General features: G+C 49.4%; 1 protein-coding gene across 4 annotated transcripts; it reads right to left on the reverse strand.

Annotated features, from left to right (window-relative positions):
- Window positions 1-1,202: 1,202 nt before the first annotated feature.
- On the reverse strand, window positions 1,203-13,334 carry GOT1L1 (glutamic-oxaloacetic transaminase 1 like 1). Of its 4 annotated transcripts, none has more exons than XM_070781394.1 (10): window positions 12,813-13,334; window positions 6,609-6,698; window positions 5,309-5,490; window positions 4,335-4,446; window positions 3,967-4,076; window positions 3,649-3,741; window positions 3,405-3,555; window positions 2,268-2,433; window positions 1,684-1,826; window positions 1,203-1,330 (listed from the first exon to the last, which is right to left on the reverse strand). In XM_070781394.1, exons 1-10 carry the CDS (start codon window positions 12,946-12,948, stop codon window positions 1,272-1,274), a joined length of 1,242 nt encoding a protein of 413 aa, XP_070637495.1. In that variant the 5' UTR covers window positions 12,949-13,334; the 3' UTR covers window positions 1,203-1,271. The 4 variants fall into 4 exon arrangements, with proteins under 4 accessions (XP_070637495.1, XP_070637494.1, XP_019808796.2 ...); XM_070781393.1 differs by having other exon boundaries at window positions 1,213-1,423; window positions 12,813-13,326; XM_070781395.1 differs by having other exon boundaries at window positions 1,258-1,415; window positions 12,813-13,333.
- Between the last annotated feature and the right edge of the window lie 9,437 nt (window positions 13,335-22,771).

The following is a 22,771-nucleotide window of genomic DNA, read 5'->3' on the forward strand; positions in this document are numbered from 1 at the left end:
CACGACAGAAGCGACTTCGCATGCCTACATGCAAGGCTGATTCTCCAACTAGATTGTAAACTTCCAGAGGAAATGAACTGGACTGTCTGCTTTTTACATAGCTTGTGATGCCTGTATGCTACAGTCTGCGTATTTGTATCCCCTCAAAATGTATATGCTGGGACTTCTCTGGTGGGCCAGTGGTTAAGAGTCTGCAGGCCAATGCACGGGACAAAGGTTTGATTCCTGGTCCAGGAAGATTCCACATGCCTCAGAGCAATTAAGCCCATATGCCACAGCTACTGAGATGTGCTCTAGAGTCCGTGCTCCACAAGAGAAGCCATTGCAATGAGAAGCCTGGGGACCACAACTAGAGAGCAGCCCCTGCTCACTGCAACTAGAGAAAGCCCATGTGCAGCCAAAATAAACAAATAAATAAAAAGCATAAATAAAAATGTTGGAACCTAATCTCAGACGTGATGGCATTGGGATGTCATTAGGTCATGAAGGTGGGGCCCTCGTGAACAGGGTTAGTGCCCTCATAAAAGAGGCCCCTGGGATCCCTCACTCCTCCCACCATGTGAGGCTGCAGCCAGAGCTGCTTATGAACCAGGAGATAGGCTTTCAGTAGGCACCAAATCTGTTGGTATAACTTGATCCCGGACTTCTCAGCTTCCAGAAATCTAAGAATCTTAATGAATTTCTGTTGTTAATAAGACACCCAGTCTATGATATTTTGTTACAGCAGCCCAAATGGACTAAGACACCAGATCAGGCCTCAGTATGGTATGTGAAAGTCACTCAGTCATGTCCAACTCTTTGCAACCCCATGGACTATACATGTCCTTGGAATTCTCCAGACCAGAGTACTGGAGTGGGTATTTCCCTTCTCCAGAGGAGCTTCCCAATCCAGGGATTGAACCCAGGTCTCCAGCATTGCAGATTCTTTACCAACTGAGCTACAAGGAAAGCCCAATATATGGTATGCCAGGTGCTCAACAAGGAGATACCAGGCAGAAGCTTCCAGTTTCCTGTCCAGCTGTCGTGTTCCAATTGCACAGACAGTGCTCAATTCTCAATGCTCAATATGAGATAGTCAATGAATGCAAACATTCCCTTCTTCTCTGGGTCTTTTTTACCCCTCTTTGCTGAGGCCAGGCCAATGCTTTATAGATAGATGGGGAGAGAGAGAGTGCTCTGCAGAGAAATGAACTATAGCAATGAATAATCAGCACAGGACTTTTGTAAAGACTAAAGCTTTATTCCAATCAGGGGTCATTTACTTTCAGAAGCTATCTCTCTGAGTCCTTTGTGAAGCAGACAGCCTCATTGATGCTCGAAGTGATGTAATCTATGTTGTAGGAATTGATACAGGTGAAGTTGATCCGACCATTCTTAGGGATATAGATATGCTTTTCACTGATCAGGTATTCCACCTGTTGGGCTGGTGACGACCATAGGGTCTCAGATCCTAGGGTGGTCCCATCCCGCTCCCCTCTAGCCCAGGGTGAATTATGGACAGTAGGAAGTGTCAGTATTTCTGGGGAGCCACAAGGGTCCCAAAGCAGCTCCACTTTCCTCAGGAAAGAATCAAAGTCTGAGGTGAAGCTAGGGACGGGTTACCTGGTCCATGAAGTTTATGCTCAAATACAAGCCCAAATCCAAGGTCAGAAACGAGAGAGCTGTCCCTTCCTAGGTACTTACAGTTGAGTCCAAGATAGCTGTGGGACCCTTTCTGCTCAGTGATGTGATCCCAGGAGCCAGGGGTTCCCAGAAGCCGGAGCTTCTCCTTCACCTTTTCCTTGGTCATCATGACGTTCTCTACAACCCCTTCCAGACTCTGTCTCCTGCCAAGGGAAGGACAGCAAGAAATGGAGAGCATAAGGTCTCCCCAGGCTCTCGACCTCTTCATTGCCTTTCCCCTCTTCTCCCTTCAAGAGTAAGCACCCATCTGGGATGGTTATAAACAGGAGGGGGTTTCAGCCCATATTAATGTAAGCAAGGGAAGCAGACTCTCCGGCCAACTTTGCCAGAGAAGCAGGTCCTTGGTGCTTCCTCATCTCCTCTTGCCACCTGAGAGCATTCAAACAATTCAATAATAAGCTGACCTGTGCCCCCAAAGAGCATCCCGTTACCCACTCCCCCAACCTTCAGCATTGCCACTGGGGCTCCTCAGTGAAAGAGGCAACGTGGGCAGGAAGGGAAGTAGCCGGGGCATCCTGTGAGTCAGCGGGTCTGCGGGAATGCGGAGCCTCTGCCCACCCGTCCTGCTCCTCTCCCTGCCTTACCATTCTCCCTGCATAGCAGGGTTACAGAGGACAGAGGTGATGATGCGAGCGCCCGTGGTGGGAGGGTTTAGCCACAGGGCCCGCGCAAAGTTCATCAGCTGGGAGAGGACGCGCAGCAGGAGCTGGTTGTCGAGGGTCACCACCACGAGAGTGCCCACTCCTTCATCTGCAGCGATGGGACAGACGGCCTGTTTCAGCACCCCCACCGCTCCTGGGCGGTGCCCTCAGTCTCTGCCTCCAGCCTTGCAGAGGGATGGGACAGACGGCCTGTTTCAGCACCCCCACCGCTCCTGGGCGGTGCCCTCAGTCTCTGCCTCCAGCCTTGCAGAGGGATGGGACAGACGGCCTGTTTCAGCACCCCCACCGCTCCTGGGCGGTGCCCTCAGTCTCTGCCTCCAGCCTTGCAGAGGGGAGGGCTGGACGACAGGGCCCTCTGCCCAGCCACACCAAGAAGGCCCCATCCAGGCCCCGAGAAGTAGGTGCAGGCTCTTCTTGCCAAGAAAAGTAGCTGCAAGTAAGAGTCTTAAAGGTGGAAGGCAGCCCCTCCCTGTGGTCCAGTGGTTAAGAATCCGCCTGCCAATGCAGGGGACACGGGTTCAATTCCTGGTCCAGGAAGATTCCACATGCCACGGAGCAACTAAGCCCCTGCACCACAACTACTGAGCTTGGACTCTAAAGCCCGGGAACCACGACTCCTGAGCCCCTGTGCCCTAGAGTCAATGCTCTGCAACAAGGGAAACCACCGCAGTGAGAAGCCCGTGTACTGCAACTAGAGAAAGCCCAAGCACAGCAACAGAGACCCAGCACAGCCAAAAATAAACAGATTGCAAAAAGTCTTTTTTTTTTAAGGTGAAAGGGACTTGAAACATCGCTAAGTCCCAGCCCCTCATCTTCCAGTTGAAGAAACAGAAGCCTAAGGGGTATGAGATGATTTACCCAGAGTCAGCTTTAGCAGCTGAGCTGAGACCGTACCACAGACCCTGATGTGTAGCTCAGTACCCTTCCCTCTGCCTCCAAGGTGCCCTGGGGTGCTCCGGGGCTCCGGGCTCTCTCCAGAGGGCAGGAGACGTCAAACGTGTCCTGTGCCCCAGCTGTGGCGCCATCAGGCCCTCCCTGCTCCCCCTGCCCACGACGTACCATAAATGCCAAAATTCTTGGATAGAGACTGGCTGCAGAAAAACTCAAAGCCTTGAGACACAAAGTAGTGTAAGAATCTAGCATCCTCCTCCAGGTCACCAGTGGATAAACCTTGATAGGGAATGTCAAAAAATGGAAATATCTCCTTGCTCTGTCGGATAAAAAGAGAATGAGAAGTGGGAGGGACTCCTGGAGGCATGGGAGGTGCTGAGACAGAGGAGAGCCGGGCGGGAGGTGCACTCACCTTCATCAGGGTCATCAACTGTGTCCACTGACTAGGGGTCAGCTGACAGTTGCCCATACTCCCGATCACAAAGACGCAGCCATGCGGGGCATGCTGCAGGGAAAGACTGTCCTGTCGGTGCCTCCCGGACCACACAGGTCGTGACAGGGGGACGGTGGGAGAAGCCATCCTCCACGTGGGTTCCTACTAAAGGACTGTGAATCTGAGCCTATAAAGGGTCTTGGATGACCAGAGTCGGGGTAGAGGGGGTGATTAGGAGAAAAGGGAAACTGTAAACCAGGTCTGGGGAGACACTGCTGAGAGCGGGGGCACCTCTACCTTCACCACATCGAGGAGCATGTTAGGGTCCAAGCACAGATGCGCAGAGTCCCAGAAGGTGTGTTCATAAACTGTAAAGCCCATGTCCTGGAAGATGAGTCCATGAGGTTCTGTGGGAACACAGCACCCCCTGCCACCAGCTGGCACGCGAGAAGTGGAGAGATGGGAGGCAGACACACCAGAGAACGGGGTCCGGGGGCAGGGGAGGGGGATGAGTCGCCAAAGGGAGGACAGGAACAGGAAAAGGACAAGGATACCGCAGCCCGGCGACCATTTTTCCCAGGACAGAGTGAGGAGGGAGAGCGGTGAAGACTGCAGGTGGTGGGGTGGGAATCAAGAACGGGGCGGGGCCAGGGGCTGCCACTCACCTTTTTGAGAAGAAACGATGTAAACTATCTGAGAACTCTGACACCAAGATTTGAGGAACTGAGCCCCGAGTTGGAAAGCGCCGCTGTCCCCGACGGTTTGCACACCCCCTGCCTGCCAGCAAAAAAAACGGTGCCAGTGTCTCCCAACACTGGGGAAGGAGGACCTTGCTCTAGGAGGTCAAGGCCACGTGCTCCCACACGTGCACCTCCACTGACTCATCCATCCGGGTTTACTGAGCCCCTACTGGGTGCCAGACACTGTGGTGGGCACTTGGGATACGTAAGGGAATGGAATGAACCCCCTCCACCCCTTGTGGTGCTCACGTTCATACCAGGCATGGGCAGCCTTTGTCTGCAAAGGACCAAACAGTCAATATTTCATGCTGAAATGGCAACCCACACTCCAGTATTCTTGCCTGGAGAATTCCAGGACAAAGGAGCCTGGTGGGGTACAGTCCATGGGGTCCCAAAGAGTTGGACACAACTGAGCTACGATCACTTGATCACTCGCTCACTCAGGTCGTATAACTACTCAACGCTGCCCTTAGCACAGAGTGCCACTCTTGACAAGTAAATGATTGTGACCATGTTCCAATAACATTTTTCTGGACACCAAAATTTGAATTTCATGTCATTTTCATGGGTCCCCAAATATCACCCCTCTTTGATTTTTCAACCATTAAAAATCATAAAACCATTAAAAAAAAAAAAAAAAGAGTGATGGTATATCAGCACCACTTCAGGTTCGGATCATTCCCTTCTTGAAAGAGCTGGCACCGCAGCAGTGGGGGCTGGTGTGGAGACCCCGGCTTTGGGTCTTGATCCCGGCTCTGTCCTCCAATGCAAGGACTTGGGTCACTCTGAACTTTGCGGGGCCCCTCTAAACTCTTTTCATGTTTGCGATTGTACAATCCCAGACCCCCAGTCTCTACTCCTCGTGTCTCAGTGAGCGAGAGAAGGGCCCTGCTTCTCACCCTGTTCTCCACAATGACTTGGCTGTTCTTTCCAAAGAGGAGGTTCAGGGAAGCCTGGACGAATGATTTCATGCCCATCACCGGCGTGTACTCATAGTTCAGGGAGGGATCTTGGGCAATCTGCATTCGAGTCTTGCGCACCACGGAGGACACCCAGGGTCTGCCTTTGCTGGTCATGCAGACTGTGACGGGAAGGGCAGAGGGGTCTCTGGAGGCCCACCGCGGTGCCTGCAAGCTTGTGGGCTCTGCAGACAGCCCGCGAATACTGTCCTGGTTCTCCTGGGGCTTTGGGAAGTTGCCTAGGAAAAGACAACTTTCCTTTTCTTCCCTCAACCCCTTTATAAAAAACAATGTGTTGTTAGTGGGTATGTCTAATTTTCATCTTTTTGGAAAAGACAACAGAAACCTATGCCATTTTAAAGGGCAAAGATGATAGACAATGGGAGAGTTATAGGTTGGGCTTCCCTGGTGGTTCAGACGGTAAAGAATCTGCCTGCAATGCAGGAGACCCAGGTTCGATCCCTGGGTCGGGAAGATCCCCTGGAGAAAGAAATGGCAACTCACTTCAGTATTCTTGCCTGGAGAATCCCACGGGCAGAGGGGCCTGGTGGGCTATAGTCCATGGGGTTGCAAAGAGTCAGACATGACTGAGTGACTAACACTTTCACTTTGCATGTGGGACTGAACAAAGGTGACACTGACTTTCACCGTGGCAAGGGCTGGCTGCATCCCCGAACAGTTTAGGGGCCATTCCTGGTTCAGGAGCAGAGGAGGGAGAAGGGGAGAATGAAGAGGCTGTAGGAAAGGCAGTGTCCTCATAGGCTCGAGCACAGAGCTGGGGGAAAGGATACATGTGTGCTACATTGATTCAGTCGTGTCCAACTTTTTGAGACCCTATGGACAGTAGCCCGCCAGGCTCCTTTGTCCACGGGATGCTCCAAGCAAGAATACTGGAGTGGGTTGCCATGCCCTTCTCCAGGAGATCTTCCCAACGCAAGCACTGAATGAACCCTGGTCACTTACGTCTCCTGCATTGGCAGGTGGGTTCTTGAGCGCCACCTGGGAAGCCCGGGAGAGGATACAGCCCTTATCAAATGCCAGGAACCCGCAGAGAAGGGCAGAGGGCCCAGACCCACCCACGAGGTTTTCTGCTCCTTTCCCCTCTAGGCAATTCTGTTCACAGCAACAGACCTCTCTGTCTAGGGAGGTTTGTGCTCTCTCTACCCCTCTGTGGCAGTGGGAACACTGCCCTCCTAGAGGCGGTCATGGCACCCTGCGTCTCAAACGACGAGGCTTCTACCTTTATAGGCCAGGAACATCTTGTTAGGGTTGTCATCTTGCTTGTAGGTCTTGAGCAAGCTGCCCTCTAGCTTCTGGGCCATAGGCACATCTGTGAACACAGACAGAGTGGGCATCGCTGAGGGAAAATAGAACCAGGACTGTGCTTCTGCTCCTGAGTTTTTCTCCTGAAGGCTCCTGCCTGCAGCCGGCCTCCAAGTCTGGGCCACCCAGATCTGCCTCTTTCCAGAATCTTGGCGGCAACCGGTCACCAGAGCAACAGAACCCCATCACTCACTGTGTCCATGGTGGCCCTCCCCAAGGGCTATGGGAGTATTCCAAGACGCTTGGGAAGGACCCTCTGAGAGACTGGGCTGGAGGAAGTCACAGTGAGGACCTAGAATTCCCAGGCGCATCTCCCTAACTCACTGCCTCCTCTAGTCACCTAATCCACCAATACATTTTTTTGGGGGAGGGGGGCTGCACAGCATGTGGGATCTTAGTTTCCTGACCAGGGATCGAACCAGTGACCCTTGAAGTGGAAGCACAGAATCTTAACCACTGAACTGCTCATCTAAAATAACAGATCAGCCCCTTAGAAGACGTGGAAACACAAGCAGCCATGAGCCCGGACAGGACTTCTTCTGCAGACGTGAAACCTCAGACCCAGCAGTAATGTGAGTCTAGGGATACATTTAAAAAGCTTCTACTTTCATTTTACTCAGGAGTCCAGGTGTTTAAAAGAAAAGAAAAACAACACTGCTTTCTTCCACAATTATTTTCAAGAGTCCTATTTCTAGAAAGAGTGTAATTTGCCATTCCTGCTGTTGTCTTAGTCAGTCATGTCCGACTCTTTGCGACCCAATAGACTGTACCACACCAGGCTCCTCTGTCCATGGGATTCTCCAGGGAAGAATACTGGAGTAGGTTGCCATTTTCTCCTCCAGGGATCTTCCCGACCCAAGGATTGAATCTGAGGCTGCATTGCAGGTGGATTCTTTACCACTGAGTCACCAGGGATGCCCATTAAGACAATCCTATTTCTCTGTTATTTACAGTGAAGTCTTCTACATTTACTAACTCTTTCAGTGGTGTCCCAGCAGCAAGTGTAGAAGGCAGAGATCAAGGGCAGAAAGCGTTGGCCTCTGTAGGATGTCCTATATATATTCTTTTCTTTCAAATGACTCTGTGATTGTTACAGATGTAGTTGGTGTCTCACCCAGATACCTTTACCAGCCCTGCTGGTGGATAAGGATTTTCTTTCTCATCTACCGTCCAGATTGTTCTTGGCAACAGGACACCACCTGGCAGGTTACACTCCCACAGGCAGCAGCAGCCAATTACTACCTGATCTTGCATACAAAAAGCCAGCCGTGGGACTTCCCTGGCCGTCCAGTGGTTAAGATCTCAAGTTTCCACTTCAGAGAGCACAGGTTAGATCCCTGGTGGGGGAATTAAGATTCCCATATGCCTTGGTGTGGCCAAAAAGATTTAAAGATAACAATAATTTAATTTAAAAAGTCATTCCTCTTGACTTGGGGGCTGCACGTGGCTCATTTTGCACTTCAGGGCCCATCCCCCAATCAGGCCATGGCTAGACTTGCCCCAGGGCCCCTTGTGTGGCCCCCTCCTCTTTACAATCCTGCTTCCTTCACTTCCTTGTGGGTTCCTCCTACAGAGCACTCCCTCTGCAAACCACATGCCCCAAATCCTTGTCTCAGCCTGTGTTTCCAGGGAACCTGCCTTGAGACAAATGATTGTGCAAGTTATCCCTATTACTGCAGAAACCTTTGGAAGCATTTATTTTTGGCTATGCTGGGTCTTCATTGCTGTGCTTGGGCTTTCTCGTGTGGCGAGCTGGGCTACTCTCGAGTCGTGGTGCGTGAGCTTCTCATTGCGGTGGCTTCTCCTGTTGCAGACCACAGGCTCTAGGGCATGCGGGCTTCATTATTTGCATCACGGGGGCCTAGCAGTTGTGGCTCCAGGGCGCTAGAGCACGGGCTCAGTAATTGTGGCACACGGGCTGAGTGGCCTCTTGGCATGTGGAATCTTCCTGGACCAGGGATTGAACCCGTGTCCCCTGCATTGGCAGACAGATTCTTAACCACTGGACCACCCAGGAAGTCCTGTAGAAACCTTTAAAACTTAAATATATATAGAACACAGATGTCTACAAGCAACCTACAACCACAGTTAACCTTTTGGTGTACCCTTTCTGGTTTCTTCTCTAAGATGTTTATATTTTAAGATGATGGATATCAAAAGCACCATGTCATTTTTCATCATACTTTTTTCATTTCACATCTTGGTTGTGAGGATTTAATATCTGTGCCAATGAGAATTTTTTATGCGACAAGAAACAACAACAACAACAAAACCATCCCAAACTAGCATGAACAGGAGAAGGAATTCATTGCCTCTGTAAGTGGGCAGGCTCAGGTACATCTGACTTCAAGCATCGTTCAGACCACAGTGTAACGACTCGTCAGGGTTCCAGCTTCATTCCCTGTAGTTCCCTTGGCTCTCCTTTTCTGGAGGCTTCCACTTTGTTCTTGGGGTGACTCTGGCCGTGGGAGCAAAAGCGAACGTAGCACTGACGCAAAGGATACACATTTGAACAATTTCCATTGCAGCTCTATTTGCAAATAAGCTAAATGCTGATTACTGAAGGAATGTTTACACTGGAATATCCATATAATAGAATTCTGTGCAGCAGTTAAAGGCAGCCCTACAGATACAAATGTGTAATAATATCCAAGATACATCATTAGGAACAAGGAGGTACACGTGGAGAGCAAAGTAGAGACCACTTCGGGAGAAATAAAAGATCATTTGCATGTATATGCACAGAGAAGCTCTGGAGGGGTGCCAGAAGAAGCAGGTAACTGTGATCACCTCTGGAAAGTGGAACAGGCTGGCCGGTGGACGAGAACAGGAACTAACGCTGACTTGCTTTCCACGGCATCCTACTTCATCCCTTGGAAATGTTAGACCACATGCAGATGACTGTTTATTTAGAAAGTGTTTTCAAACAATAGCTGCGGCACTATCCAGAGGAAGAGAGAGCATCTCTCCTCTTGGCTCCTTGCAAGAACCAGTAAGTTTCCCTCCCAGAACCCCCCACCTCCTTTCTCTCGACTGCACCAAGTCAGTCACTGGCCCATCCCTGACCTTATCATGGCCGAGGATGGGACACTCTGGTGAGTGTAACCCAACCACCTAGAGCTGAGGGGTGTGTTCCTCCCTCCCAAACTGCACAGCTAAGAATGGACAGAACTAGGCGAGCATGCTCAGTCGTGTCCAACCCTTTGCAACCCCATGAACTGTAGCCCACCAGATTCCTCTGTCCACGGGATTCTCCAGGCAAGAATACTAGAATGGATTGCCATTTCTTTTTCCAGGGGATCTTCCTGACTCAGAAATCAAACCTATGCCTAGAAGAGTTCCCTAAAAGAGTTTCCACAAATTGTCAGAAATGAGAGAGGGGAGAAGGGGTGCTGGGAAGGAAGTCAGAGAGTGTTCACAGAATTATCCAAGTCTTAAGAATCACCATCTTGGAAATTCCCTGGCAGTCCAGTGGTTAGGGCTCCAAGCTTTAGGGCCTGAGTTCAATCACTGATCAGGGAACTAAGATCCCATAAGCCATGAGGCATGGCAAAAAAAAAAAAAAGAGCCACTCTCTTTTAATTTTTTTTTTAATTATTTATTTATTTGGCCACATCAAGTTTTGGTTGCAGCACACAGGATCTTTAGTTGCTACATGTGGGATCTAGTTCCCTGACCAGGGATGGAACCTGGGCCCCCAGCAGTGGGAGCATAGGGTCTTAGCCAGCTGGACTACACAGAAGTCCCAAGAAGAAATACCATTTTTAATGTTTTTTTTTTAAAGACTATTTATTTATTTTTTGGCTGCATTGAGTCTTAATTGCAGCATGTGGGATCCTGGGGACTGAACCCTAGACTCCTGGGTTGGGAGCTTGGAGTCTTAACCACTGGACCACAAGGGAAATCCCAAGAAGAGCTGTCATCTTTAACGGCTATTTTTATGTTCGTTGGCCTTGTGCTTCCAAATCTGTCCAACATCCGTATCCCAGCAGAGACAGTGGGGAAGTCTCCTCTCTGGACTCTTGCAGGCTACAGAGAGTGACAGCCAGCAGGGAGTAACGGAGGTGGTGGTTGGCTTGTGCCTTGAGGCTCTACCCTGAAGGTGATCAGCCAATAACTGGGGACAGAGTGCTCGTGGCCCAAGTTCCATCCCTCACCAGCCCAGGTACAGATGTGGTTACATAAACTAGAATATCCTATCTTTTCCACAGACCACAGGACCACAGGCCTGTCTTAGTCTTTACCAGCTGTTTCTGGCCATTCCTGGGGTGTTCTCAAGTGACTCGGGGCTCACCCTCACATTCATCCAGTCTTACCCCCTCATTGACACTTGTTTCTTAGCCTGCCATTGGCTCCAGCACTTCCACATTGCACAGGGACTGGCAACCACGCTGACAATCATGCGGTATCAGTGTGGACGCCAAGGGTTCATTCTTCTGAAGCCTCTCAAGCCACAACACCCACCTACCAAAGCAGCCAGCACACACCTGTCACCCTCAGCGTCCACTGAAAATCCTTCATTCTGTTTTTACCTGCCTCCCCTTTTTGGCCACAGAACCGAGACCCTAACTAGAGCTTCGTGGTGTTTGAACGGAGGAGGGTCTTTGGTCCTAGGCAGCCTGGCTTTCCATCTTACTTCTTCCCCTTAGTACCTACAGGGCCTTCGGTAAGTAATTTAAAATCTCTCCATCTCAGTATATGCATTTTTTTTTTTTTAATTTGGCTCCACTGAATCTTAGTTGCAGACCGTGGGATCTTCGATCTTTGTTGGGGCATGCCAGATCTTTTCGTTGTGGCACATGGGATCCAGTTCCCCGACCAGGGATCAAATCTAGGCCCCTTGCACTGGAAGTCTCAGCCACTGGATCACTAGGGAAGTCCCAGTATATTTATTTTTAAATCAGGAAAACAAACATTATAGAATTGCGTGACAGTTATTATGGAAAGGGATTTGTCCCCTGGGCCATCACAAGGAGAGAAGAACTATAAACATAAGACCTAAATGCAAGAATTTCTGATTATAGAGTTTATACTATAGAATTCTTGGGAGGTCTCTTGAAATAAAATGGACATTTGAACAAACTAGGGCTTTGACATTTCCCCCCAGAAAATTGCAGATTCCGGTAACCACACTCACAGAAGCTAGCTGCTAAAGCAGAACAGCCCCCTTTACCAACCCACTCCCTAAGCAATCTTTACTTAGCCACTCTCAGGCTCAGCCAGGGAGACCAAAGGATAAAGGAAATTCCTGATAGGAGGCTGGGGGAAAAGGACACCCTCATTAACTGACCTCAAACACTCACTCTAGTGCCAGGACACTTTATGTCCATGTCCACACAGTTGTGGGGTGTGCTGCTCTGGGACCAGGGACTGCTGTACGTCACTTCCCTTTCCTGCTTTTCTAAATGGGGGCCTTATAGCAGTTTTCCTCCAGGCACGGAACACTGGGTGTACTGAGGAGTGGGTAAATTCATTTTGGGTATGTAAGCTACAGCGTCATACGTAGCTACTTTCAGATGAAGAAAAGGCACCTCACCCGGAGATCCTAAACTCCACATTGGATGTTGGATGTGACCTGAGTTGTTCCCTTTAGGGAGAAGACCATGAGTTTCTTTGATGTAGGAAAACTGCATCATGTGAGGTGAGACCATTCCTGGAATTACATGTTGGAGGAAAAGAACACTGGCTGATGAGCTGCCAAAAGGAAGGTAGTGGTTTTTCACAAAGTTCGCCCAGAAACCCTCTTCCTACTCCTTCCAGTAAGGAACCCCACTCAGCTCCCTAGCCTTGGTTCCCAAATCCTGGGGGCTGCTCTGAGAAGAGGCATGTGACTGAGCCTGGCCTATTGGAGTCCCATTAGAACTGGCAGAGAAGAGCCTTTTGTTACCCCTCTAGTCACGGAGTTCTCAGAAAATGACCTCAAAGTTTGAACCTACTGGCCCCTGACATGTAGGAAACCCTGACAAATGCTGCCAATCGAATGAAAAGAGAAGCATGTTACTGGCCTCCAGCCTTTCCTTCCTCTCAGTATCAATCTGGATTTCCGGTTGCAAGCGACAGAAACTGACTCTTGACCGAAGCATAAAAGGCGGGTTTATTGAAATGATATCTGGTAACTCACATGCTGGATGGGGAGGCTGGAGATCTGGGGCCAAACAGACGAACAACAGACAGTGCTCTGACAATTCCACCCTCACGTCCCTCTGTTGGCCCCGCTGCCCCTGCAGGTCCCAGGACCAGGTCTTGGCCGCCGCCATCCTTACATCCTAACTTCACAGAGTTCCGGAAGCACAGACCAAGGAGCCTGTTCTGATTGGCTGAGCCCACTCACGTGACCCACTGGCCCCACCCTATTTTCCAGCCAAGGGGTTCAGTTCAGTTCAGTTGCTGAGTCGTGTCAGAGTCTGCCACCCCGTGGACTGCAGCACGCCAGGCTTCCCTGTCCATCACCAACTCCCAGAGCTTGCTCAAACTCATGTCCGTCGAGTTGATGATGCCATCCAACCATCTCATGCTCTGTGAGAGAAGCGAAAGTCTGTTGGTTTCAGCTTCATTCCTGAGAGGTGGGCTCTGCCTCCTGCCAGACTGTGAAAGTGGAGACTTCTCTAAACCTTAGAATTGAAGTGAAGTGAACTCGAAAAGTCGTGTGTGACTCTCTGCGACCTCATGGACTGTACAGACCATAGAATTCTCGAGGCCAGATTACTGGAGTGGGTAGCCTTTCCCTTCTCCAGGGGATCTTCCCAACCCAGGGATGGAACCCAAGTCTCCTGCATTGCAGGCTGATTCTTTACCAGCTGAGCCACAAGAGCAGCCCCAAGAAGAGACAACGGTGGCCAAAAAAGACAGAGTGTCACAATTATATCACACTTTCTCCTTTCTCTTTAAATATCCCACCTTCCCCCCTGGTAGTCTCAACTACCGCTCTTACTTCTGTTCACAAGGACAATAAAAGTAATTGCAAGAGGCTCTCACATGTTCCCATCATAGCTACCAATCTCCTTCCATGGGTACCCACCCACAACTTAGCACCGTGCTTGAGCTCACCTCTCCTGAGCCCCTGTTGCCTCCAAGCCTTTCCTTCCTGCCCTGGATCCCGGGCTCCATGGCCCGTGCTGTTGGGCTTTCTCTGCCCTTTCCTCCATCTCCCCTCTCTATTAGAACATCCTCTGGAGCATACAAACAGGCGCGAAACTTGAATCTTGAACACAAATACTCCCATGACCTCACATCCCCTCTCCAGCTCTTACCCCATGTGTCCTGTAGGGTTCAGCCAAGGAAACAGGACTTCTGGGAGTGATGTGGGTGTTACAGGAACTAGAGCTTGCAGGAGTGGAAGAGAATCTGGGGGAGTGAAGGTCCAGAGGGAGCTGGAGAATGAGAAGAATTACGCATCAGGCTGCCTGAAGCCCCTGTATGTGAACATCTTAGAATGTACAGGGAAATTCGAGAAACCAGACACATCCAGCTGTGTGGGGGGCTAGAAGAGAGGGTGCATGGAGGGGTCTATGAGAAGATGCTTAACCCCGTGTGGGGCGGCAGCCAAGTGTCTTGTCGTGGGGTTGAGTGCTCCGTCACTCAGCAGGGCATCGGTCTGTGAGCAGAGCTGGACATGAGCGGAGGAGTCTGAAGACAAGTCGGATCCCACCCGGCGCCTCTGCTTCCATATCTCACCCTGAAATCCTTCAGGTATTAGTGAACGCTGCTTCATTTCCAGCTCTCAGATCTGAGGCAGGTTCCTCTTTTGGCCAACGCTCACCCGGAATCTAACAAGGATTCTGGGAAACAGGGGTCCCAGATTTAACCAAGGTGACAACAGGGTCATTGACCACACCATGTTCTCTGATCTTCAGTGCCACAGCTGTTGAAGCAGCATGTGTACTCTGTCTCCTTTTCACTTTCCAAGGTCTGCTGAACCCACTCTGATCAGCACTTCATCACCTCCGTCAAAGCTGACTTTGGGGGCTTCTCTGGTGGCTCAGTGGTAAAGAATCCGCCTGCCAATGCAGAGGACACAGGTTCCATCCCTGATCTGGGAAGATCCCACCTGCCTCGGAGCAACTAAGCCTGTATGCTATAACTGCTGAGCCTGTGCTCTAGAGCCCAGGAACCGCAACTACTGAAGCCCTTCCGCCCTACAGCCCTTGCTCCACAAGAGAAGCCACCAAAAAGAGAAGCAATATGGATGAGCCAGACTCATCACAGCCAGAGGAAAGCCCGCCCAGCACCCAAGACCCAGCACAGCAGAAAATCAATCAATCAATCAAAATTATTTTTAAAAAGCCGCTATTGTCAAGGTCACAAATGACAGATCTCTGTACTGTCTAATCTAAGAGCACGTTCTCAGCACATGCACAGAGAAGGCCCTCCATGTGGGGGAAGGACTAAAGGAGAGAGAGATGCCAGTTGGAATCCGTCTTGACTGAGAGATGCTCACCCACACCAGGACCAAATCTGGAGACGATTGGCCAGAGACAACCCAGAAAATTGCCCCCATACAAGCAACCTAAGCCACTCCTGTGGCAGGTAACTCACTCTGAGTCTGCCCGTATGTTCTTCCACACGTACGCTGCCTCTAATAAATGCTTTTATCTTTTTCACAGTTTTGGTCTCTTTTCTGAACTCTTTCTTCAAAGAAGACAAGAATCGACATTTTTTTTTTCTTCCAGCCTTTCACTGCCAAAATCCATCTATCAAACTTACTGTTGGGCTGCACCCGAAGGCCTGAAAACCCTGTACTTGCCCAGCCTCAAAACCAAAGAAAGAGCCCAGAGTTGGCAAAAGAGACATCAGCAGCGTAACGGATGAGGGACCTTACATGTCTGAAGTGAGGTCCTGGAGCGACACCCCACGGTGTGGGGCAGACAGCGGGTAAGACAAGGTAGCAGTCTTTGCTCCCGGGGTAATAGATTGCGGTTCCAGGGGGAGCTGACATCAGGTTGGCTTATCAGTTATTGCAGAAACCAGCAGAAGAGCGTGCCCCGCCCCCCACTGGCCCCTTTGATGCACTATCATAGCTGAAATAGTTCTGATCTAGAGATTAGAACTATCGCTATCTGGGGCTGAGGCAGACACATAGGCATTTACTGATGAGGCTCCATGATTAAGAGGGAAGGTCAGTCAAGGGTGAAGTCTACAGGTGAAGCAGGTACTGGTCAAGGAGGGGAAGTACAGAAAGCAGGAGAACAGCCATCTTGGGTGGCCTGACAATACACCTATACATCCAACTCGGCTTCTTTCCTAAACTTTAGACTCGGGAATCCAAATACCTACTTAATATTCCAATAAATCTTGAACAGACTTTTCAAACGTACGGTGTTCAAAAGCTAACTGGTAGTTTCACATCCTCCATTATTTCCCCCCGTTTTAGTAAGTGGCAAGTCCCTTCTCCCAGGTTCTCAGGCCAAAACATCCATCCCAGACTTCTCTCTTTTTCTGTTTCACTCTACACCCAAGTCATCTGCAAACCCTGCAAGTTTTACTTTGTAACATATTTAGAGCCTGTTCACTTTAAGTTTATTATTTAATTTATTGCCGGGAGGGATGGATGTGTGCATGAGCAGAGGATACAGTCTGTGTGAAGGTACAGTGACAAAGTTGAGTTCTTTAGTCAATTTAAGTGTGGTTGTGGGACTTCCATGGCAGTCAGTGGTTCTGACTCTACACTTCCACTGCCAAGAGCCTGGTTCAATCTCTGATTGGGGAACTAAGATCCCAGAAGCTGCACCCCCCAAAAAAAATTTTTTTTAAGTTCAAAAAAAATTAAATCTGTTTGGAATAAAAGTGTATAGGAGAGGGGAGTGGTACGAAATCAGATTGGGAAGGTAGGCACTTGTCCATCTGATGCTAAGCCCTTGCATTAAGGGGTCTGAATTCTGCCCCAAGCACTTGAAGATCATTGAATGATTTTAAGAAAGGGAATGACACTGTCAGATTTATGTTTTAGAAAAGTCTCTCTGAGGGCTGTGGAGGATGAACTGGAGAGGAGCCAGAACTAGGCAAGAAGGCCACGTGAAGACTATTTTAGTTAATTCAGTTAAGAAGTGATGAAGGCCTGAGATATGGCTGTGGGTACCGGGTAAACTTGCCAGATGTCCTCCATAAAAATACCAGGCACCACACCAACCCTGGAGGGAGATGTCAGTTCTGCAAAATATCTGCTTAATGTAAACAATATCTTATGTATCAGTGCTAATGTCTGCTTACTTGTGTCCAAGTTTTCTACCTTCTTTTATTATTAAGAAACAGATCTTTTTCATTACAACGACTTGCAAGAAATGGTAAAGGAACGCAAAGGCAAAGATTTTTAAAAACATTTCACTCTCTGAGGTCAGATGGGCAATGCCAGAGCAGGTGAAACCAACTAGGCAGCAAGCCTACTGAAGGGATGGGCATGAGGGTGGGTTGGGAAGGAAGAACTAGTTTGCTCTTAAGAAGAGTTCTTCCCTCCAGGTGTTTGTTGCAGTGAAAAGGAAAAAGGAGGACTGAGTTTTTCTCTTTCCCTTTCCTGAGGACAAAGAGTATAAACAGGACAGTGAGCAGGCCTGAACATTCCTAGTTTTTTTTTTTCCTTTAACTGATCCTAACTGTGAATGTCTGTGACTAAGTTTGCATTTCTGCCCCCTAACTCTGCAGGAGCTACACTTCACACCTATTTTCCTTTGACTCTGTGCTAAATACATCCCCTATCTGATGTTTACCCCAACAACACCCTTCCCCTTGGAGTTACACGCAGAGCCACCCAACTGCCAGACTCAATTACTGGGTTACTGACGCCAGTTTATGACTGTCTTTGAAACAATGCAAGAGGAAGGAATCAAGATCCTATCGGCTTCGGTCCTCATCACTGACTCCTGACAGCCAGCCCTTGCCTTATAAAAGCCCCTAGAGCTCCTTCTCAAGGAGGTGGGGACATAGTTCTTGAGGCTTGACCGCACTGTGTTGCCCTCTCCACCCGCTGAGGATAAAAGCCACCTTTCTATTTCCTCCAGTCTCTGTCTCTGTATTTTTCTTTTGGCTTCGGTGGGCAGAGTAGGCCAAGGTTTTGGCCAGCAACATCTTGACAACTGCAGTGATGTTTGCCATCAGCCCCGTATGTTTCTCTTTCCCCCAAGATGGTCAGAATGTCTCCATTGGGAAAGCAGTTGCCTGTGGTTCTGGGACAGCATTCCAACGTCAATTAGATTCAGACCTGGGCCCAAGGGGAGCCCTCAGGGGAAGGGCTCGAGCACGTGATCCACTGACCGGGAGAGAAAACAGAGACACCGCAGGTGGCACCCAGCTGATGCAAAGCTCTCCCATTCCCAGCAATCTCTTCTCTGGGAAGAAGTGGCCCATCCGCTCTCCCTCCTGGGAATACCAACAGCATAAGCTGGAAGACTGCATCTAGTTTCTTCCTGAAGAGGCTTTGAGAGCTATGTTCCCTGCGTTACAAAGTGTGTCTCCTCCCTAGTGAAGTCACTTAGTCGTGTCCAACTCTTTGCGACCCCATGGACTGTAGCCCACCTGGCTCCTCTGTCCATGGGATTTTCCAGGCAAGAATACTGGAGTGGGTTGCCATTTCCTTCTCCAGGGGATCTTCCCAACCCAGGGATCAAACCCAGGTCTTCCACATTGTAGGCAGATGCTTTACCATCTGAACCACCAGGGAAGCCTAGTCACTGTTCGGCTCCTCCCTAGCAACTCAGAAATGAAAACTGTAGTGAAATGGGTTCTTTAGTTCCTAATTTTCTTAAAAGATGGGGGAGGAGTCACAGAATGACTGGTCATTCTCTTAGGCGTGAAGGATGGAGGCTGGGATGCTCTTCCTGGACCAAGCAGACAAGAGGCTCCCAGAGTCCTTTGGAGAAGAGCAGACCACAGCAGATCTTAGGACCTTCCAGAGCTCAGAGTCCCATTGTATTCTGGTCTCTGATAGGAAATCTTTAAATACAGGACCAGAACTGGATTCGTTTTTTGTTGTGTAACAAATTACCACAAAGCAGCTCAGAGCAACACACTTCTTTTTCTTTTTTCTTTCTTTTTTTTGAGGGGAGCCACAACTTACCACATGCAGGATCTTAGTTCCCCCCGACTATGGATCAAAACCGTGCCCCTTGCAGTGGAAGCATGAAGTCTTAACAACTGGACTGCTACGGAAGTCCCAGCACACATTTATTATCTCAGTTTCCATGGGTCAGGGATCTGGGTCTCCTGCTCAGGGTCTCAGCAGGCTACAGTGATGGTGTTGGCCAGGGATGCAGTCTTATCTAAGACACAGGGTCCTCTTCCAGGCTCACAGGGAACCCATTTCCTTGTAGCTGTAGAACTCATGGTGGTGGGCTTCCTCGAGGCCAGCAGGAGTGTCTCTCTTCTATCTTTGACCTTATCTTAAAGGGCTCACCTGATTAAGTCGGGCCCACCCAAGATCATCTCCCTTTCTGCGAAGTCAAATGATTAGGGACCTTAATTACATCTTCAAAATCCCTTCCCATCTGCCATATAATATAACATAATCACAACAATCACATCCCATCACCTTTGCCATTTTCTGTTTGTTAGAAGCAAGTTATGCCCCCACCCACATTCACGGGGGAGGGATTATGCAAGGACATGGGTGTTTGGAGGTCATCAGAAGCTTCTGGAGAGAACAGTCCTTCCATGAGAGGTGATTGGGTTGGATGATAATTTCGCAAGATCAGAACTCTGTAGAGTTTACAAGGATCTCTCACTTTAATGGGATGAACAGTAACCCCCCTCCCCCAACAAAAGATACGCCACCCAGAACCTCAGAATGCGACCTTATTTGGAAGAAGGGTCTTTGCTGACATAATTAAGGCAAAGATCTTGAGATGAGATCATCCTGGTTTAGAACAGGCCCCAAATCCAAGTCTGATCTGTCTCTTACAAAGTCAGATCTGTGTCTTTAAAAGAGAGAAGGAGAGGCCACACAAGGACACAGGGAAAGTGATATAAGAGGTAGACATCAAAATGATGTATCTGTAAATCAACAAAAGCCAAGAATTGCTGTAGCCCGGGGCCTGGAACAGAGTCTCCTAGGGGGTTCTCTAGAAGGAACTAGCCCTGTCTACTTGATTTCAGATGTCCGGCCTCCAGAACTGTAAGAAAATAAATCTCTGTTGTCTTAAGTGACCATGGTTGTGGTCATATGTTGTGGTCGTCTCGGGAAACGAACACACTCATGGATCATTGTCCCCGTATGAATCAATGTCAAGGAGATGGACTTGGGGGCCACAGGCGTAATACAAACTCAGACTTTATGGAGATGCCAGTTCCCAGAGATCAGAAGTGCCCTAGGGGTGCCAAAGCAAGAGAGCATTGTAAGACAAGCCACATTCATTACAGAAGGTAGGAGATGCCCATTCATTGTTCTATCTTGTAGTCTCCCTTCACTGATGAATGTGTTTGATTCAGATGATGTTTTAAAAAAAAAAAGGCTAAAACAGCTGCAGCTTAAACAAGATAGAAGTTTATTTCTCTTTAAGAGTTGGTGATGGACAGGGAAGCCTTGCGTGCTACAGTCCTTGGGGTTGCAAAGAGTCAGACACGACTGAGTGACTGAACTGAACTGAAGAGTCCTAAACATAAGCTATGGTTTTTCCTGTGGTCATGTATGGATGTGAGAGTTGGACTGTGAAGAAAGCTGAGTGCCGAAGAATTGATGCTTTTGAACTGTGGTGTTGGAGAAGACTCTTGAGAGTCCCTTGGACTGCAAGGAGATCCAACCAGTCCATTCTGAAGGAGATCAGCCCTGGGATTTCTTTGGAAGGAATGATGCTAAAGCTGAAACTCCAGTACTTTGGCCACCTCTTGTGAAGAGTTGACTCACTGGAAAAGACTCTGATGCTGGGAGGGATTGGGGGCAGGAGGAGAAGGGGATGACAGAGGATGAGATGGCTGGATGGCATCACTGACTTGATGGACATGAGTCTCAGTGAACTCCGGGAGTTGATGATGGACAGGGAGGCCTGGTGTGCTGCGATTCATGGGGTCACAAAGAGTCGGACATGACTGAGTGACTGAACTGAACTGAACTGAAACATAAGCAATTTAGGACTAAAATGGTAACTTCACACTGTGGGACCCACAGGCTCCCCCTGACTGGTTCTTCTGTCATCAGCAATATATGGTTTCCATCTCATGACCCAACACGGCTACTTCAGTCCTTACCATCACACCTGCATTCCAGCCAGTTGGAAAGGGGCAATCAAATGTGGAGGATATACCTTTTCCCTTTAAGACCCAGAAGCTTCACACTTCATTCAACTAGAATTTAGTCACTTAGTCACAGCAGGCTGCAGGGGAAGCTCCAATGTGTTTTTAGGTAGGCCATGTGCCTGGTAAAACTTAGGTGTTCTGTTACTCAAGGAAGGAAAGGAGAATGGACAGCAAATTCTGCCAACAGGAGAAAACAAACACAAGGTCTGACTTGATGAGGCCTGTGATCAGTCGTGTCCGACTCTTTGCAGCCCTGTGGCCTGTAGCCCACCAGGCTCCTCTGTCCATGGGATTCTCCAGGCAAGAATACTGGAGTGGGTTGCCATTTCCTCCTCCAGGGGATCTTCCCCACCCAGGGATTGAATCCCTGTCTCTTGCATCTCCTGCACTGGCAGGGAGATTCTTTACCTTTTAGCCACCTGGGAATCTCCTGACTCGATGAATCACCTCTCAAATCTGGGACCCAGAGAAAAGGCTTAGAAGAACCCCACCGCCCTTCATTATAGATGAAATAGCCTGCGAAATGTGGGTTCGAAACAGCAGGAATAAGATGAGCATGCAGAGGCTGGAGTGAGAGTGTTCCTCCTTCCCCATTACACCCTCAGCTGTGGGTTGAATTGTGCCCCCCGAAAAGATATGCTGAAGTCCTAACCCCCAGAACTTGGGCATGTGACCTTATTTGGAGGTAGGGTCTTTGTACATGTAGTCAAGTTAAAATGAAGTCACACAGAATCAAGCTGGACCCCGATCCAGTGGCTGGTGTCCTTACAAGAGGAGGGAACTTTGGTCACAGACACTCACAGTGGGAGAAGGCCAGGTGAAGATGGAGGCAGATGTCGCCCTGCGGCAGCTACAAGCAAACAACACCCAGGAAGCTGGAGACAAAAAGGGCCTTCCCCCAGCGCCTTACCTTAGTCTTGGACCTCTAGCCTCTAGAACTGTGACGATACCTTTCTGTTTGGGATAATTCATTATGGAAGGTTTAACAAACTAAAATACCATCTCCCTCTTCTGGCTCTTTAGGGCCCCGTCCTCATGAAGATACCATAAGGCACTGACACCTGGAAGTGTCCTCGCTCTTAAACCTTCCATCCATCATTTTTTTTTCTTTTTGGCCACGCCACACAGCATGTGAGATCTCAGTTCCTCGTTCAGTTCAGTTCAGTCGCTCAGTCGTGTCTGACTCTTTGCGACCCCATGGACTGCAGCACACTAGGCTTCCCTGTCTATCACCAACTCCTGGAGCTTGCTCAAACTCATGTCCATCGAGTCGGCGATTCCAACCATCTCATCCTCTGTCATTCCTAAACCAGGGATCAAACCTAGGCCCCCTGCAGTGGAAGCTCAGAGTCCTAACCACTGGACAGCCAGGGAAGTCCCTCTCTGTCCTTAAAATTAGCTCATTATAGAGACTTCCCTGGTAGTCCAGTGGCTAAGACTCTGCACTCCCAATGCAGGATTCCCAGGCTTGATCCCTGGTCAGGGAACTAGATCCCATATGCCACAGCTAAGACTCAGTGCAGCCAAATAAGTAAATAAAACTGTTTTTGAAAAAAAAAATTAGATCATTATAAATGCTGCAACCCAAAGATAGGGTGAACCAAACCATGACCAAACGGTCAGGCACAGGCTAGACCAGGGTCCGAACGTGAAAAGAGGGCCAGAGGGGGAGGTATACAGTGAAATGGGTGTGACACCAGCGGGATCGCTGACACCTGAGGTGGGGGTGAACCTGCAGAAGGAAGACCAGGCAGGACACACCCACAGTGACCAAAGGTCAGTGAGTCCAGGATCTGGGCTGTCGATGGAAGCAGGACCAAACAAGGGCTGCAGCCAGGAGCCCTGGGACTGAAGCCAGGAGCC

Source organism: Bos indicus, chromosome 27, assembly GCF_029378745.1.
Source record: "Bos indicus isolate NIAB-ARS_2022 breed Sahiwal x Tharparkar chromosome 27, NIAB-ARS_B.indTharparkar_mat_pri_1.0, whole genome shotgun sequence".
NCBI lineage: Eukaryota > Metazoa > Chordata > Mammalia > Artiodactyla > Bovidae > Bos > Bos indicus.